This window comes from Vanessa tameamea, chromosome Z, assembly GCF_037043105.1.
Source record: "Vanessa tameamea isolate UH-Manoa-2023 chromosome Z, ilVanTame1 primary haplotype, whole genome shotgun sequence".
NCBI lineage: Eukaryota > Metazoa > Arthropoda > Insecta > Lepidoptera > Nymphalidae > Vanessa > Vanessa tameamea.
Window position 1 is genome coordinate 16,532,979 of NC_087341.1, and position 18,040 is coordinate 16,551,018.

Genomic DNA, 18,040 nt, shown 5'->3' on the forward strand with positions numbered 1-18,040 from the left:
ATGGCACTGCTGTTAAACGTCAAAAACGTACAATACGTTGTTCGGAACGCACCAATGTGAAAAGTGTTGCAAGTAAATAAATACTGTATTTTTTGACAATTCTACTAGAGTAAATTGATGAAAATATCAACGTATAAGAAATATTTTGGTACATCATATATATAATAAATAAAGTGAATCAAATACTTTTCCAATATACTCAATATGTTTAGATTTGGGTATCAGTTACTATTTTGTAAATGTGCTTGGTAGAGCGTAGTAGCTCAGTTAAATGAGTATGGCAACCCTACAGAATGTGTCCACCAATAAGTATGACAGTGAATATTGTTTAACTTGTCCTCTCCGAGTGTAGAACTGCCTCGCGATCGAGAACGCTTTATCGTAATTTATCGGAAATTCTTTATTAATGTTTATGCTCTCGATTTGTTTTTTAAATGCTATGTAACGTTTAACTCGTATAGACAATTTATTTAAAGTGAGTATTAATTTATTTCAACAGTGCGGACTTTAGTTGTTTAGATGTTTACAACTTTTGGAAGAAGAATTACGCGGTGTTTTTTTTTTAAACTTGAAGTGTTGTCATTTGTTTTTATATCTTTTTGAAACTTTAGGCGTGTTCTAGTCTTATTAAAGTTTATTTAAAATTATGCTCCGCGAAACTATTAATTATTAATTAATTACCCTAATTTATGAACGCTCTGGAATTGCGAGTGTCAATTTTTTTCGGTTAACTTTCCCGGTACAATAACAATAATTAAAGTGCCCTTGAAAACTATATTACGAAATGAGTGATTTTTATTTTCGTTCTGCAAATAAATCAATTCGATTTTTTCATATAAAAACTAATGAACTTTAGTTAGTGTCATATTTTTTAGATATTTTTTTATTAAATGTTAATCGCGTTAGCACAACAGAAGTAGCTAATGATAAGATTAATTACGCATATATTTAAAATATAAAGTATACATAATTAAAATTTAAAATTTGTCAACCAAAGTTTCTAGGCAAAATTACATCAATGAAATTACTTAAAATTGAATAAATTGTACATGTATTAAGTTGTATATGCAACAGTAAACAAAATATTTTTTTTTCCAAACTGAATAATGAGAAAGAAGATAGAATCTCATGCGGAATTGCAAAAGTATTAGACAGTTTTATAAAATCACCCTTCTTTGATTTACACAAGATGGGAATTCCTCTGTCTGCTACCGTAGAAGTCAGTGCCTGATGTTTCTCTGTAACTATTGTAGGAAGACTGGTTTTCTGAGATAAAAGTATGCCTGTTGACTATTGTATAGAAATGGACCGGGGGTCTGATAAAACACATTCACTGGGATACAATATACAGTCATAATAATTTTCCCCTCTATCGGACCGTACAGAGATTATGAGCCTTTCAAGTACATTTTAAAATCAAAAATCTAAATAACAAGAGTACTTGGCTGAAATGAGCGGTGTGCTGATTGTCATGCTCGTGGAGCAATGCTTGTGTAGTCTCCGATATATGCAGTAATGTTTTTTTGTCACTGCAGTGCTAGTACAATTCAAATAGTAGCCATCCAACTTTATCAAAGTTATTTTAATAAATTGGTATTAGTTAATTGTACTGGGTAATTAAATATGTCACTGATGTATTCTGTTATAGCATTCCATGTTTATATTAAGTTGGCATTGCGATATTTAATTGCGAAGTTTTAATTGCTACTGCAAATTGACATGGACAAATTGGCTTACATGAGGTGCTCATGAAATGATAGAAGCAGCACCTCCGCCTGTGCTCCACAGGATGTGACACTATGCGTTTTTATTTATTTTCAAATGATTGTAACTTCGTCTTATTTGTTTTATCATTGCATATACATGAATCTCAATGTATTGGTATATATAGCTTCAATACTTGTGCGATGTGAACAGCGATATGTTATTTATGTGCAGCAAGATGCGCGTACTCCGCATTCTGAGGTGCCGGCCGTTCTCCACTCGCGTGTTGGCGCTGCTGCTGATCGCGCTCGCCTTCGGCATCTACTGCTACTATTACGCGGTGTCGCCGGCCTACCCTAAACCAGGTGAGTCCACGGGAACGTGAATGAGACGGCGAGCTGGGCCTCGGTGAGTAGGCACATCTCTTAACAGTTACAGGCGCTGAGCGGCGGAGCGAAGCTGGAGTGATGTTGACCTATATCAATTATAAAAAGAAAATTCGTGTAAAGAACTAAGAATAACTAAATTTATGATCATTTTTATTCAACACATAGCGTTATCTATTGATATAATAAATTGTAATACAAAATATGCTAGAGTCAACAAGCAATGTAACAATTTAATGCACGGCAGAGGGAAACTAAGCATAGCGGTCCTAATTAATAATAAAATATACGCTCCGCCGCGATAAGGCACCACTCGGTACGAGGCAAATTCGCTTGAAAAACTTCTTTGTCAGATGCTTATAATGTCTGAGCTAACGAGCTCAGTGTGTATGAACACACAAATCAAAATTAAATAATAATATATTGCAACATTTTAACCAGCGGTAATAACTAAAATAACACAGACCGACAACGCCTGCTAAAAATGTTAAACCTTCAATCCGCGAATACAGCTTATCAATACTATATTTTATTCTAATCCAAATAATCTCGAATCTGCCTAAGTTCTAAGTAAAATAAGCGCCGATCTAGCCCAGCGGGTAGAAAATGTTGTTTCAAGCCGAAGACCGTGAGTTCAATCAAAAAATAAATAAACGCGGACAAGCACCGCTGAGTTTTCACGTGCTTGTTTAATTTATAAATCTGAAAACTGTGTGTTGCCGCACTGTCAGCGTGATAAATTGAGTCTCTAACCTACATAACAGATAATATAGTAAGAGTATTTTTCCTGTGGCGAAAATCTTGCGTTCTTAAATCGATAAGAATCTATTACAACGCAGGTTGTTGGATATACACACATCCGGTTTTTCCTCACGATGTTTTCTTTCAACGCCGATCACGAGATGAATTATAAACACAAATTATGCACCATGATAATTCGGTGGTCTTGCCCGGGTTTGAATCCGCAATCATCTGTTAAGATGCACACGTTCTAACCACTCTAACCATTGGGCCATCCAGGCTCTCTTAAATATACATGTAAAAATAATAAATGTACACGCTATGACAAGCGCGCGGGATTGGAATCTACGATATGAAAATTAAATTCCATGTCATGCAGTGGAATACATGTTGTACAGGAAAAATTTCAATATTAACGTCTGATTGAAAATTTTCATAATATTTTCAACCGAAATCTATTAGACATTACATAACATTCATTTGACAACAGACCTTTGGTAAAATGACAAAAACTTTGTAAACAAGCCAACGGTTCATAAATATAACCCGATTCGGCAAGAGGCAATTTGAAGTCTTAGTAATTCTACATATACAGTACGGCGGTATGACGCATGCCAATAGAGGAAAAAACATCGAACCACACTTAAGTAGCATAATTAACATGAATGCTCACACTTCACCTCGGACTAATTATGACTTAATGAGGGATGTACACGCATACGCCGGCCACTTAGCCACAATAACTGCTTACACGGCTCAAGTCGTCGCCACGCGGGCGATTGAGTCTACTTCGATTTCCAATCGGCCATAAGCGATACCAATCAAATGAGACTGAAATTAATGAAAGGTGCCGAGGGGGTAAGGTAACGACCACTATTTAGGCGATCGAGCTGCGCCGGTTTCTATCGAGATTAGTAAAACGAAATATAAGGATTATTTTCATATCTTATGTACTTATAATTTATTCAATATGTGACGACTAAATTATCCGATGCACAATGTATCGCTCGTAGCGTTAGTGAGCTCGGTGCCCGTTAGTGGTCGCGCATATTTATTTGATCAGGTCAATAGAATAATATGCGGCATAGTGACGCGCGCGCAAGGGAACATGGATCCGTAAGCGCTGCCGGAGGCGGGCGGCGCGACGCGTTTTATTACTCCCCAGCTCAATTCACTGCCCGACTCCTCGGTCGCACGCGTCCGATACTATATGCTTAGGAATACCAATACATAGCCAATTCCATTTCTATTTCAATGAACTCTGTTCCACAAAAATATTATCTGATACGTTAACCGAACATTCAGGTGTTTTATATAATTACTCAACATTACAACATTAACAGTCTGTAAATTTCCCACTGACACTTTCTACAACACGAATGACTTTTTAGTTGACTGCACACCTTCGGAATGAGATGATCGCCTCCAGGCTGCTTCAAATCAAAAATATGTTTATTATTGTAACATGAAAATAAAAAATAAAGTAAAAAAAATATATAAATCCTGCTAAGTTTCTTTCGCCGGTTCTTCTCAGGTCCGAGGTGTTAAATTCCGAACCGGTGGTAGATTTTTGACTATCAATAAGCAAGCGTAAACACTTCTATATTTAATAAAGATTTTTGACTTTGACTTTGACTGCTGGGCTATGGCCTCCTCTCCTTATGAGGAGAAGGTTTGGAGCATATTCCACCACGCTGCTCCAATGCGGGTTAGTGATTCCACATGGCAGAAATTCGTTAAATTTTTTTCTTTACCGCTGAGCACGAGATGAATTATAAACACAAATTAAGCACATGAAAATTCAGTTGAGCTTGCCTGGGCTTGAAACCGCAATCGGTTGCATCGGTTAAGATGCACGCGTTCTAACCACTGGGTCATCTCGGCTCTCGGCTTACATAATTACTCAACTCCTTTATATGCGGTGAAGTGAAACGTCGTATGGTAACACGTGTCGGGGAAATCCTGCCACATGTGTATGCTGACGCTCACTGGATCAGCGTGGTGGAATAAACTCTAAACTTGACACACGAGCAGTGTTTCGTTTTTATTGCTTTTTAAAGTATTCAGGATTATTTTGGATTAAATTATATATGTACCAATATTGAGATAAGATTATATAATTCTCATTTCGTTAAGAGTGCATCGGTTTGCGTCATCAAACACTAATAAGCTCCATACGTCCCCTAAAATGTTTTAATGTCGTGATCGAGCCGTGGTAATCATTAATCGTAAATCTCATTCGTCCGGCTACGAACTCGTAGTTAGTTATCTAGCGTGTAGCCGCGGCCGGCTTGTGGACGTGTGGCCGGGCGGGACAGTGACGACTTTTGCTCAGATGCAGATTGCCTTTGAAACTCATACTAGCCGCGTAATAATGCGTTTATATTCAGAATACTTGAATACAGAATCTTTGTATACCAAAGTTATGAAGTACTTACATTTGTGTGGGTGCCCTCTATTATATCTATTTTTTGGAAAGATTTTGAGACTGGAAGAACAATTGGCGTTCTAATAAAAAACTTTTAGCGACACCCGCGAATAAAACCACCAGATATGATTATATATGCAATGCGTTCAGTCTGCTGTGGCCTAGGCGACTTGGGAAGTTTTATTAACTTTCATTAGAAATATATCTAATTGGCAAAACGTGACGCGCAGTCGTATCTTAAATCCAACAAACCTACAGTGTTAACGTATACACAGATTGGCAAGTATTTAGCAAACAAGAGGCAAGAATATGCAACATGAAATATGGTAGACGTAGTAATGAACAGATCGATATAGTTATTTATGTCACTGCACCGCCGACTTTTCGATAATACCAAATTTATTTTATTAATTTCGACTTCCGCGTATTGGCAAATACTAAAAATAAGCATTTTATAAAATGAAATGATTTATAACAGTCTCGTTTCGATAGAGCGTTAGAAATATGCGCGTGGCGTCATCGTCTCGGAGTAGCTGGAGCGTATCAACGCGGCAGCTAATTAAAAGTTCGGTCAAATATTTAGTATAATGATATTTACTGCGGGCCGCAGGCGCCGGTCGCGAGCTCGTATTGCTCGATGCCTGTCCGAAATGTCTTCAGTTAACGTTAACTTATCGTACCTACTCGTGTTACCCGTGGTACGCCACGTACCACAGCGCGTCGATATATTCGGTATTATCCATATACTATAAAAGTTATCCTCAATAAATAGAAGCTAACATGAAAATGTGCCATAGATGAGTGTATTTAATTTTAAAATAAAGTATATCGTCAGTAATGTACACATGTAATGCACATATTTTAAGGTCCGATCACGGATACTTAGGTCGAACTCCTCTCACTCGTATCTGCGATGGCATCAGCACTTTGGAGCACAACATTTGGCTGTAGTCGGTATAACTGATGAGTGATTCCTCCGGGCAGACTTACAGCTCTATTGCCGATCAGTTTTTTATTATATTCATATAAAAATCACGATTTTATGCGCGTTTGGTAAACTCACACTTTACTATTTAGTACTTTTTCAATTTGATGCAAGAATGTGGTCCAGGCGGATGAGTTTCCAGTAAAATGTAAATAAAAATATCTTCTAAGTGTCTAAGTAGGCAACGTCTTTTGTGTCAAGAAATACATTATTTTAATTGGTTGGTTTACGTGTTTTTTTTTTTAAATCTACGACAAAAACAGTTTCTATGCCGTGTTACTCGGTAACGACTTAATTACAGCTTGGTGTTATTGCGTCATACTCAGCTCAATAAAAAATATTAATTTTTCGTTTTATCTACAGCTGCTGTCTGATATTCTACAGTCTTATTTTGAATATAGTACGAATACGACGTAAGCAACCTCCCGGCCGAGAGCGCGGTTCGTGTGGGACTTTTGGATGGTGCCAACTACCAACTGAAAATCGTCTTGTCTTGGGTTATTGAGAACTTCTTTTCTTCGCTAGCTGTAGCTATAGAATCCGAAAGTCTGAATTTAAGTGTCGTGTTCAAATTCTCAGTCTCCAGAGACCCTGTTCCGAACTCTGGAGTTCGGAAGATTGCCTCGCAACAAACATTAGGAATAATATTTGTTTTTATTTTTAATATATTGATTATTTCCGTTAAAAGCATAATAATTGTATTGCTTTTATGAAATGCTCTTATTATGAAATGAGCTAGGAATGGATTTTACGAAAATCTGCTTTTATGGGGATGCCGGTGTAAAAAATTATAATTACTTAACTCGGCTAACTTAACTTCCCAATGTATTTGTTGTATATATTTATATATATACACAACTAGTTCGTGCGTTGTCTGTATCTCAAGGATATAAAATTGCAGCAGCTCCATGCGTGGGCTGCGAGCTACTTACGTCGGTAACCGCTGCGTTATCGCTCGGCCAATTATTCGCTAACGAACTCTTTAATCGGATTTGTAATCTACATATATATGAAGGAAATATTTCCAATCTCGATGGTTTTTTCTTAAATTAACAATATTACCTTCGCGCTTTCGATTAACATTTATGTACTACATCATCATCATCATCAGATGTGCCGGAGGATTCTGGTTGGTCGTCCACTCGCCAGTCGAATTAGGCAGCAGCGAGTGAGCAAGCTCCAGTCCAGAAAGAAGCAGAGTCGATGTGCTTACCACTAAATAAATTAAAACATCTCGAATGTGTGTGTGAGCTGACACACGGAAAGCGATTCGAATGCTTTCGCCGGTGGTTCGGTTTCCTGCTACTATGCGTTTGCTGAGGCTCCAAGGGTGTGGATATATTCCTTCACGAAGGCGCGTTCCTTCACGCTTCATTATCGGCGTGCATTTGTGTGGCGCTCGCACTTACAAGATTACACTGCGTGAAATGACTAATGTAAGAATGAAGGCAGCAAAAATACAAGTTAGATTATATTTGTTATAGCAGAACGATAGTTTAGCATCGTGGGCGCGCCTTCGTGAGCGTACTGATCTATATTAATGGATGCAAAGGACAAAAAATAATCTAGTTTGAAGGAAAACGCAGTTTGCGAGGCGGAAGCCTAAATCTCCTCTACCGGAACGATGTCCGGAGATTAAGATCTGTATAAAACTCAGAGCAACAAAATCTTATACATAGCTCACGACACTATTTTTGTAACGACGAGTTTTGAGCTGAAATAATTGAAATATTATTCCATTCAGTAGTTCTACACTGATAAAATAAACCCGAGTGAGAGATGAGACGTTAATATAAGTTATTAACGTCTGGCTTAGAGCTCAATAATAGTATTGTCAGTTCTATTTAATCTGCGACCGGATTATTGATTATTCGTATTAAGCAGAGTTTTTATTTTATGTTAATGGATTGGATGAGAATGAATATTTTATTGAATAAGTTTATTTATTTATTTTGGTCACCAACATATACATTGAAACAAAGGAAATCATTAATTTTATAACGTAATAATAAATGTCACTCCTGTAATTGTAGTTGCAATAGACACTCATTTATCCTTTGCAAAAAGTAAACGGCCGTAATCAATGTTAATTGTAAATATTATGATTTTTTTAATTTAAAATATCAATGTTGATATTTAAAAATATTTTCAAATCCGTAATCTTTAACATGTGAGAATATCTATGATCTTAATTAAATATAAAAACATAAAAATTCATTACAATATACATACCAGAAACATACGTACACGACGGAGCACGGTTGCCAGGGCTAATCGAAGCAGAAGCCACCACAACGTGGAATCCATAATGCCGCCGCATCTTCTGCTGAGGGAGTCATCAATAACAGAGCGCTGTCGCTGAATAGTTTGATGATACCACGTCGGAGACGCTTCCGCCCGCTTCATAATGCAGATGTGGAGACCCCTAAATAGCCTGACATTTTATTTCAATTTATTATTGATATGACTTCTAGCCGTCTCTATGCATACACCGGAGCGATGTATGCTAATACTAAAGCGGTCGGCGCCTCTTTGCGCGTAATGGAAGCGAAACTCGTAAACGTTGACCGTTTCAAACGGAACGTTGCCAACCTCCGGCAAAGCAACCAAGCCACCATGCAAGTTGAATGCGAAGAGGTCGCGGGGTAGGGCAAATATATCACATGAGGCTACTTTGCAGATGACATTTATTGATCGTTTTAGTGCACTTCTATACGTACGTAACGATCGTTCCGACCTCGACCTTGCAATTCAGCAAAAGAACAGAGTCAGTTCTAAGCGAAGCTACTGGATAACATATCTCACGAGGAACATCTTTGTCTCGTCAAGTCGTTAACAAAAGTTTCTATCATATAATCTATATACATATTTAGTAGCAAGTCATAATTATATACAAGTTGAGACGATATTGATATCTATCTGCTACTATGAGTACATGCACACTTAGCTGATTAAAGGTGGCTAGTAAAACAACTATCTTGTGTACAAATACATTTCATTCCTGAGAAACTATATCCGTGTCCAGGTCGAGTCCGAGCGACGTTACCGGCAGAGCTCTCAATAATTCCGAGCGAGAGCAAAAAATCATACATGACAAGTGTGTGCGAGTACAGACAAAAACATGTCTGCGACTAATTATATTTTTGTTTTGAGAATCACCCTGTGTTCAGTTACCGGGCGCGATATTTGTATATCTATATCTTCAATGACAAACGTGTTACAAACATCTCACAAAGGGACTTCGAACAAGTTAGTAAAAGTTAGGAGCGGTCCGTCACCGAGAGAACTCCCCTGTAATGTAACAATCTAAGATTAGATTTTGAGAATTACGTTACAGTACTGTACCACATACATACATATATTTAATTGGTTGTTAATATATTGACTGACGAGCGTTCCTCTGTAATGTAACAATCTGAGATTACAGCATTCGTCTGCAGTCGAGTAAGTTGAATCATACAATATCGGATAAATAGTAGTATTACGGATTACGCACTGTAATACTCAGTTCTTCTCACTCACTAATTTAACTAATTGATTGATGAATATGATATTTTACAATTCAGGCGAACTCTCTCGGCTCGGCAGTCAATATATCTATTAATAATCAATTATATATATGCATTGGTAAATTTAATCAGGGAGCCATTATTAAAACGAAATAATTCGTGTGTATGTGATGATTCGTGTTATCAATTAATAAACTATAATTATATCAAATTATGCATTTAAAGCATCAGCAAGTTAGTTTGAATGTAATTATGATTTTGAATATGAAACGCTCCGAAACGATCGAAGCGCACTTCAACTGAAATACCTATTCGATATTGAATAAATCTCATCGCTAGCATGAAATTTAGTTACAAATAAAGTAACTGAATTTCATGCTCACGGTAAATAATTTTATGTTTTTTTTTATGGCATTGCATTTATTTTTTGTGACAAAGGCGCTGTAAGTTCCTTATATCACCTATGCGCCACCAACCTCGGGAACTAAGATATTATGTCCCTTGTGCCTGTGATTACACTGGCTCACTCACCCTTGATATTATTATATTATTGTTATACGCAATTAAATGTAAATTATTAAATTTATATATTCAAGTTGGGAGTCATCGGAATAAATATTGCGTTCTACGGAAGATAGTTAATTTTAAATCAAGTATCCTTAAATTGGTAATTCTTTACAAAGGTGGTCTTTACATGGTGTTGGGCGACCCTGGCGAGTATCGTTGTGTTGTTTTATAAATTGTAGATCGTCCTTGGATGGTCTTATATTTTATGTTTTCATATGTATCTCTTTAAGCAAAACAATACATGCAACATAGGTCAGCCGACATGCTGAAACTAAAAATATAAAATATACGGATTAGTGTCCATTTCGGGTGCAGACGCGTGACGTCTCTCGCGAAGAAGTGACTTCGGAAGTTCTAAATCGGGGTTGGCAGTTTGTATGTGAGTCGTTATTTCGTTTTGTTTGTAAAGCCGTCAAATGTAAAAATGAGTTTGTAAAATAAAAAATCACTTTGTAACGTCTTTATACAAAATTTAATTAAACCTTAGGAATCCATTGCCTCGGAATGTAGATTCTTCCGGCGAGAAAATTAGCGGTGACTCTTTTTGGTTTTGTCGAAGTAAAAACCGCATTGTTTGTTGGGACCGTTCTTATCAGTGATAACGTATTTTTACGTAGTCGTGAGATTTTTTTGTGTGTGACCTGTTACGAGTACTGATATATCATCAGCAAACAAAAGAATACCGTTCACAAGGATATTACTTTACATATCAAAACCGGAAGAGGACCTGAAATGAATCACCTGAATAGAGCACCCATTTCTTGCACAGATTCAGAATAATTATATTCTATTTGCAGTCGTGGAGTTCATTGACTTCTTGGGAGATTTATCTGTAACTTTATGTTTAAGGCTTATATAAAATATTCTAAACATTCGTTTGCTTCAGATAATTTAAAGAATCGATTAAGAAACCATTAGAACTTTTAATACCAAAAGATGTGTAATCTATGCTTGTATTATTCATCTTTTTTTATTTGTTTCATACTTATAAATTATTTTTTCGTTTTTTTTTATTGAAAATATTAACGTTAAAAATGTACACTGTAAGTTTAAAGACTAGCTTTTTTTATTTTTTGTTACTCCTTGAGTGTGTGGTGATCATATATTTTGTTTATAACTTTCTTTATTATGCGTTTTGTACTATTTGCCAACCATGAGTGATTTCTTCTATGAAGTGCGAGTACAACTAACTCACATTTTGATGGCTGTATATGAACTGAGAGATGCACTGGATAGCAGCTAAAAGCTGAGCTCCTGTTCGCCAATGTACCTTGAATAAAATTGATGTCTTATATAACTTAAGTATCTGCATTTTTATTGAATAAACTTCTTTTATTTTTATGAATATTATATAATATATATTTTAGATTCATAACAACTCTAAACTTACCTTAATGCATACACACCTAAACCTCGGTACGTACTGTTAATACAAATGTTTACGCCTCTTGGGCTAATGGCCTGTAATGGCGCTGATCTCGGGATCCTGGCGTTAAGATCCCGGATTAAAGTCATTGGTGTTTTTATGTCAATAAAGTCTCAATAGCGCCTGATGTGGGAGATTGATAGTGTTACGACCGCAACTCGACCCGGTTGACATCATCGTAGGCATTATCATTTATTTAGATTCCGTAATAAATTTAACATAAAAAGTCTTACAGCGACTATCATGTTTATTATATTTGATATGAAATGCACTCGATAGAGTAAATTTGAAAAATGTATATTTGTATATTTACTGAGCGATACTGAAATAATTTCATTAAGCTCCAATTCCTCAGTCGCTAAACTTGTCGTTAACGAATGGCTTTAGTTTGCACTCGTAATACGTAATTGTTCCGCGTCACACATGCCGTTTCGCGTGGACGTAAACTATGTTTCCTGACACCCGTGAGTGGTGACGGCGCGGGCGGCGGCGAACACAACTTCTGCCTTTGATACGGAAGTGCTCAATAATCATGAAATTCTGCATTCTGCAGAATATTTTATAAAAAAGAGTTTTCTCGACTGACAACGGGTCCTTTTATTTATTTTGTGTATTGAATTTGATGAACAGCACACTAGCTAAGAGTCTGGAACAAGTTCGTTCGTAATATGTTTCGCTATTTTAATTACTTTGTATTTATAAGGGCTCTAACGAGTGTCAAAGGAACGCCAGTGACGCGGCGTCAAAGAAAATCTACACCTGAGCGATATAACTGTTTGTTGCGCGTGACGCGTGTTTTCCTGAAGCCTGTAAAAAACATTCAATTTTAACAGTTAATGCACACATATATTTATATAAAATCAACAACTTGAAACAAAACATTCGAAGAGTAAATAAATGGTAAATAATATGGACTGTAATTAAAACACAGCTTATACAGGGATCACACAACGCGTAAAAAACGTCTAAACATCTCGGGGTTACCAAAAAGAGCATCGACGAGGAAGACCGTCGTGCCCCTGGCTTGACAGACTCAATGCAAAAAAGAATATGATTCGTTCCCGGCGGAGAGGCGACCATGGCTTTGTGTTTGGCTTTCTCTTCTGTCATCAAGCTAGCCGGCTAGTTACGTTCGGGTTTAATTCTGACGTTGCCACATATTTACCGTACGAAGCTTGCGACGACTTTGCGACATAATTGCAGGTTTTGGATTAAAATACACAGGCACGTTGTCGACATCACGACCCACCTTACGCGTATCCTCTGACGCGACACCATATTAGCTGTTACTGTTTATAGATAATCTACCGCCGGGCGTCGCAAGCCGCTCATCCAACTCAATTGGCCCCGCCGGGGGCAGCCGCGTTGCAACAACAGATACTTCTTATTGCAGTACTGCGACCATAAACAATATCACTCGCACGTCGTCACTAGTCGCTGACTTGGCCTGTGCGTCGATCGCATTCAAAACCAGTAATGTTCAACATGTAATTCTTTGTGTGCGTAAGATTCCTTCCAAATGTCATAATTAACTTTATTTCAAAATTGAAAAGATTAAATTATATGTTTTGAAGTTGGTTTTGCGTCGATTGCAAAAGTATTTACGTCTAGCTTTCATTTAGAAATATATTATTCAAAAAGTTTGCGTCGCGCTCAGCTTTGTATTTGGCACTGCGAGGAAATAAAACAAGTAAAACTTAATAGAAAAGTTAACCCTTTGTCTAACTTTTTATTGAAAATTATGTAAAATTAATTGTTGTTAACTCCTGTCCTGACCCGAACGGGGACAGTCGGAATCCTGCAACTAAGCCCTGAGAGGTGCAACTCGTCCTGAACGAGCTCGTATTGTTCATCTTTGACGTTTTTTTAATTAGAAAGTTTCATTTCAACTCAGTTACAAAATGTCTTTATCAATGGATTTTAATACTTTTACAAAATAATGACAGCGTATTACACTTTTAATAAAAAGGTACCGCGCGTCCCTTTGATGTGTTCAAATTAAATAAGTTCTAAACATTTAATTTGTATAGTAACGTGAACAAAGATCTCAGTTACATCGCGAGTAGTGGTCATCATCACAAGCATCACACGGTCTGTAAACACGGTATTATCGGCTTTGGATATATTTATAGCGAGTATCAATTTGTGTTCGTCGAGTTGTTTCAATAGTACTAGGCTATTTATTATTCATCAAAATAGATTCGGTATAACAGAACGCATATATATTATATTATTTCTTTGTTTTCCTTTTCGTACTTGTTTATCATCGTTCGGTATAGTACCATCAACGTGCAATAGGTGTCACGGGAACCGTTAGAAATAGTTGGTTACAAAACGCCTTGCCTTGTTATATAGAGTCAAAGTCAAAGTCAAAAATCTTTATCAATATAGAAGTGTTTACACCTGCTTATTGATAGTCAAAAATCTAACACCGGTTCGGAATTTAACACCTCGGACCTGAGAGGAACCGGCGAAAGAAACTCAGCGGGATATTTTATTTGTCCATGTTACATGTACAATAATTATTATATTTTAGTTATATGAAACAGCCTGGAGGCGATGATTTCATTCCCAAGGTGTGCAGTTAACTAAAAAGTCATTAGTGTTGTAATATCCTTTAGCACACAAACGCTCTTTAACGATTCTTTTAAATTTTATAATTGAATAGTTTTGAACGTTTTCTGGGATCCTGTTGTAAAAACGTATACATTGCCCCAAAGAAGAGTTACGAACCCTGTGTAATCGGGTACTTGGAGTAACAAGTTTATTCTTGGTCCTAGTATTAATAGAATGTACGTCATAATTTGTGGGAAAATCATTTATGTTTTTGCGTATATACATAATATTAAATTACATTAAAAAACATTAAAGAAGTATCATCAGCAAACAATACTATCTCGAGTTTATCACCTAGGAGATGTGGCAGGTTATTTATATAAACAAGGAAGAGAAATGGTCCAAGAATTAATCCTTGAGGGACCCCCACAGTAACTGGAGACCCGGGAGATCTCTTTCCATTTACATCAACCCTCTGAATCCGATTGCTCAGATACGAAATCAGACGACTGAGTGCAGTGTCCTTAATTCCATAATGACGTAGCTTCCTGATCAAAGTTTCGTGTTGCACACAATCAAAGGCTTTAGATAAATCACAAAATATCCTTAAGGCATCCTGTGACTCCTCCCAGGCCTTGTAAATATTTTTAACGAGCTCAACACCAACGTCAGTTGTCGAGCGACCCCTTGTAAATCCAAATTGTTTCTTGTGTAGCAACTTGTTATTGATAAAATTTACTAGCATTTGATTTAGTAATAACTTTTCAAAGATCTTGCTAAGAGTTGGTTGTACAGAGATGCGCCTATAGTTGTTGGGGTCTGATGTACTATCTGACTTAAATATTGGTAATACTCTACTATGTTTCATGAGGTCAGGAAACACGCCACTAAGGACACAATTATTAAATATAGTGACAAGGTAGGGTGCGATTACATCAGTTATTGAATTGACTACCTTAACAGAGATCCCCCACAGATCGGCCGTTTTCTTAATATCTAGTGATCTGAAGGAACTAATTACATCATTTACACTTACTGTATTCAATTTAAAACTAATATTACATTCTTCCACATTGTTTTTTAATAATGATTCAGCAACGGTAGGAGAGGAATTTAATGAGTTAGTAGTCGAAAATGGAATGTCAGCAAAAAAATTTTCAAAAACAGTTGCAACATCCCGATCTGAGGAAAATAAATTGTTATCAATAGATAAGCTAAAGTCGGAGATGTTATTTTTCACTCTTCCAGTTTCGCAATTAATAATTTTCCATGTCATTTTAATTTTATCAGGTGCATCAATATATATTTTTTTATATTTAATGATTTAGCTGTATGACATACACGTTTGAATAGTTTAGAGTAGGCACTAATATAACTGATAAATGAAAAAGACCGGTTGTATGATCTTTCACTATAAAGTTCATACAACCTCTGCCTACTCTTGTGAATTCCGACAGTCGCCCAATCATTAAATTTAAGAAAATTCCTAGAATTGACTGTCTTGGAATAGATTAAACTTATTTTGCCTTATTTAAATTCCAATCGATGTACGTTTCTTAGGATGTAATTTCTTAAGACGTCATGTTTTCTGGCTCCGCGAGTACTATAGAGGTCCCTCCGCGGCGTGGTGCGAAAGGATTTCGGATGCTCTGTGGCGAGCGATAAGTTCAGAGCCTCAGCTAGCGCGCCGCGAATGATGGATGACTTTATACGATTTTAGTATTTTGCCCCGTCGCGAATGTTTGTTTATGGACGTGTTTCGTTGACTGAACTCGTAAAATAATGTTCTGTATTCATATGCGGTACAAACATTTCACACGCTCGCGCCGCGCCGTCCACAGCGCTCATTTATTGGCATTACAGTTGAGTTGAAGGATATGCATATGTAATTACATTATTAGTTATCGACATCCAGGTGGCCGATTATAATATAATATTACTTGAGGGCAGCTTATTTCATATAAAATTACTGTAAAGTGTACACATATTCGTCACTAGCTTTTTAACTAACTGTAATGAATATAACTTATATATACTTCCATGCTAATATTGTTTCATATATTTTTGTTTTTTGAACTTATCGATCCGATGCAATAGAAAACTGAGTTTTCAATAGCACTATAAACCTCTGGTCTCTCGCAATTCAAATCCGTACATTTCCTAGTTTATGTGGATGGTTAATGGAGTTGAATTCATATTCGATCGCAAAGCGCACGATGCACGACGGCTCGGAATCAAAGCTGAGTAAAGCCTACCACGTCGCATAGAAATACAGGATTAGGACCCACCCGTATTACTCGTATACATACTGTGAGTCCACGACGTCCGCGGGTCTGCGTCACACGAAGTGTCAAGCGATCCGATTATGTTCTATCGAAAGAATTACGAAACAGAAACTTAAACGCTCGTTTACGGTTTTGTATTTAACTAAAAACAAAGGATTCTTATCTATCGATACCTTAGTTGCAAAAAAAATAACACGCTGTGAACTGTTCACCGACAAAACCCTCAGCCGGGGTAAGTGACAATAAGAAGCCCTTAGCCGTTAAGTCGTTTTCCCTACAACTGCTCTCTAGCCTTACGATAGCCTCGTTCGGGATTTGTAATACTTTACAATATCTAGCATTATCTCATCCAGACATGTACTACAATTAAACTCGTAATAGTGATTTCCATGAAATATAAATTTGTATTGTGTGTCGGACTATATAAATAATTAATAATCTATTGAAAATAATAAGCCATCGACTTCGCGCAATGTTTTTATGTTGTTAACTCACATTATCCGAGCCGCTCTTGGAGGCTGCCCGTTCTCGTGAAATTGGCATTCGTATGAGAATTCAGTGCATTGTTCGTTTGCAATTCATTTCCCCCCGTTAATATTAATAAATCTCTGATAAATGGTGTAATGCGAGTTAATATATTTGAAAGCAGAAGTTTCGGCGACGGACACGCGATTTTGACGATTTTGTAGAATTTTGTCTGCGAGTGTACCACAAAACTAGTGCCGAGTAAATAGAAAACCGTTGGTCCGCAAATTAATTGCGAGGCTCTCGGGCAGCTTAGCGGCGCGCGTTCCTCTCAATGGATACAACGCCGCTCCTAATGGGAGTCCGTTATCGGCTTGGTTTGTTTTCACTAGTTTCACATTGCTCTTTGGATTACACGCGGAGCTGCTTGTCGATGCAATAAAAGCAATACAATCACATCACGCTCCAGGGTTCACTTACCGTAGACAAATACGACCTCCTTATTTAGGAGCGTAAGTTTTTTCTGCGCTTCGTTTTTTTTTTTACAAAAGTTTATAATGACTACCTACCGGGTAATTAATAAAAAACTTGTACTTTCCTATAATTGTGCTAATTATTCAAAAATCGCCTTTATTCAGTCTCATTTTTAAGATACATATAATGTCTCTTAGTGCTAATTGCTACACATGTAGCCGGCTGGCTTGCAAACCGCATGGAGTTAGTGAGCCGTAAAATACGGTTATAATATCGCGGCGGCACGACCCGTGTGTCACGTGACGAGTTGATTAAGTTAAATGAGATTTTATGTTTCGCAATATTACCACTTGACTTAAATGTGAGTGCTTCACATTAATATATTTTACTTAATCGGGCAATCCGTCCCGCCTTGGCAAGGGTCACAGTAAGGCACTTAACATATATAACCAGGTTACGGCCTACCAGACATATACATACATTTGCTAAATTCTTCGTGTCGAAACGCCAATAG

At 37.0% G+C, this 18,040-nt stretch overlaps 1 protein-coding gene across 1 annotated transcript in view; it reads left to right on the plus strand.

Annotated features, from left to right (window-relative positions):
* Positions 1-324: 324 nt before the first annotated feature.
* LOC113404129 (alpha-mannosidase 2) overlaps positions 325-18,040 on the plus strand; it is a 69,073-nt gene continuing 51,357 nt past the window's right edge. The window contains exons 1-2 of the mRNA XM_026644904.2: positions 325-475; positions 1,939-2,069. Coding sequence (XP_026500689.2) covers positions 1,943-2,069 — 127 coding nt within the window. The 5' untranslated portion in view covers positions 325-475; positions 1,939-1,942. The remainder of the gene's footprint in view (positions 476-1,938; positions 2,070-18,040) is intronic.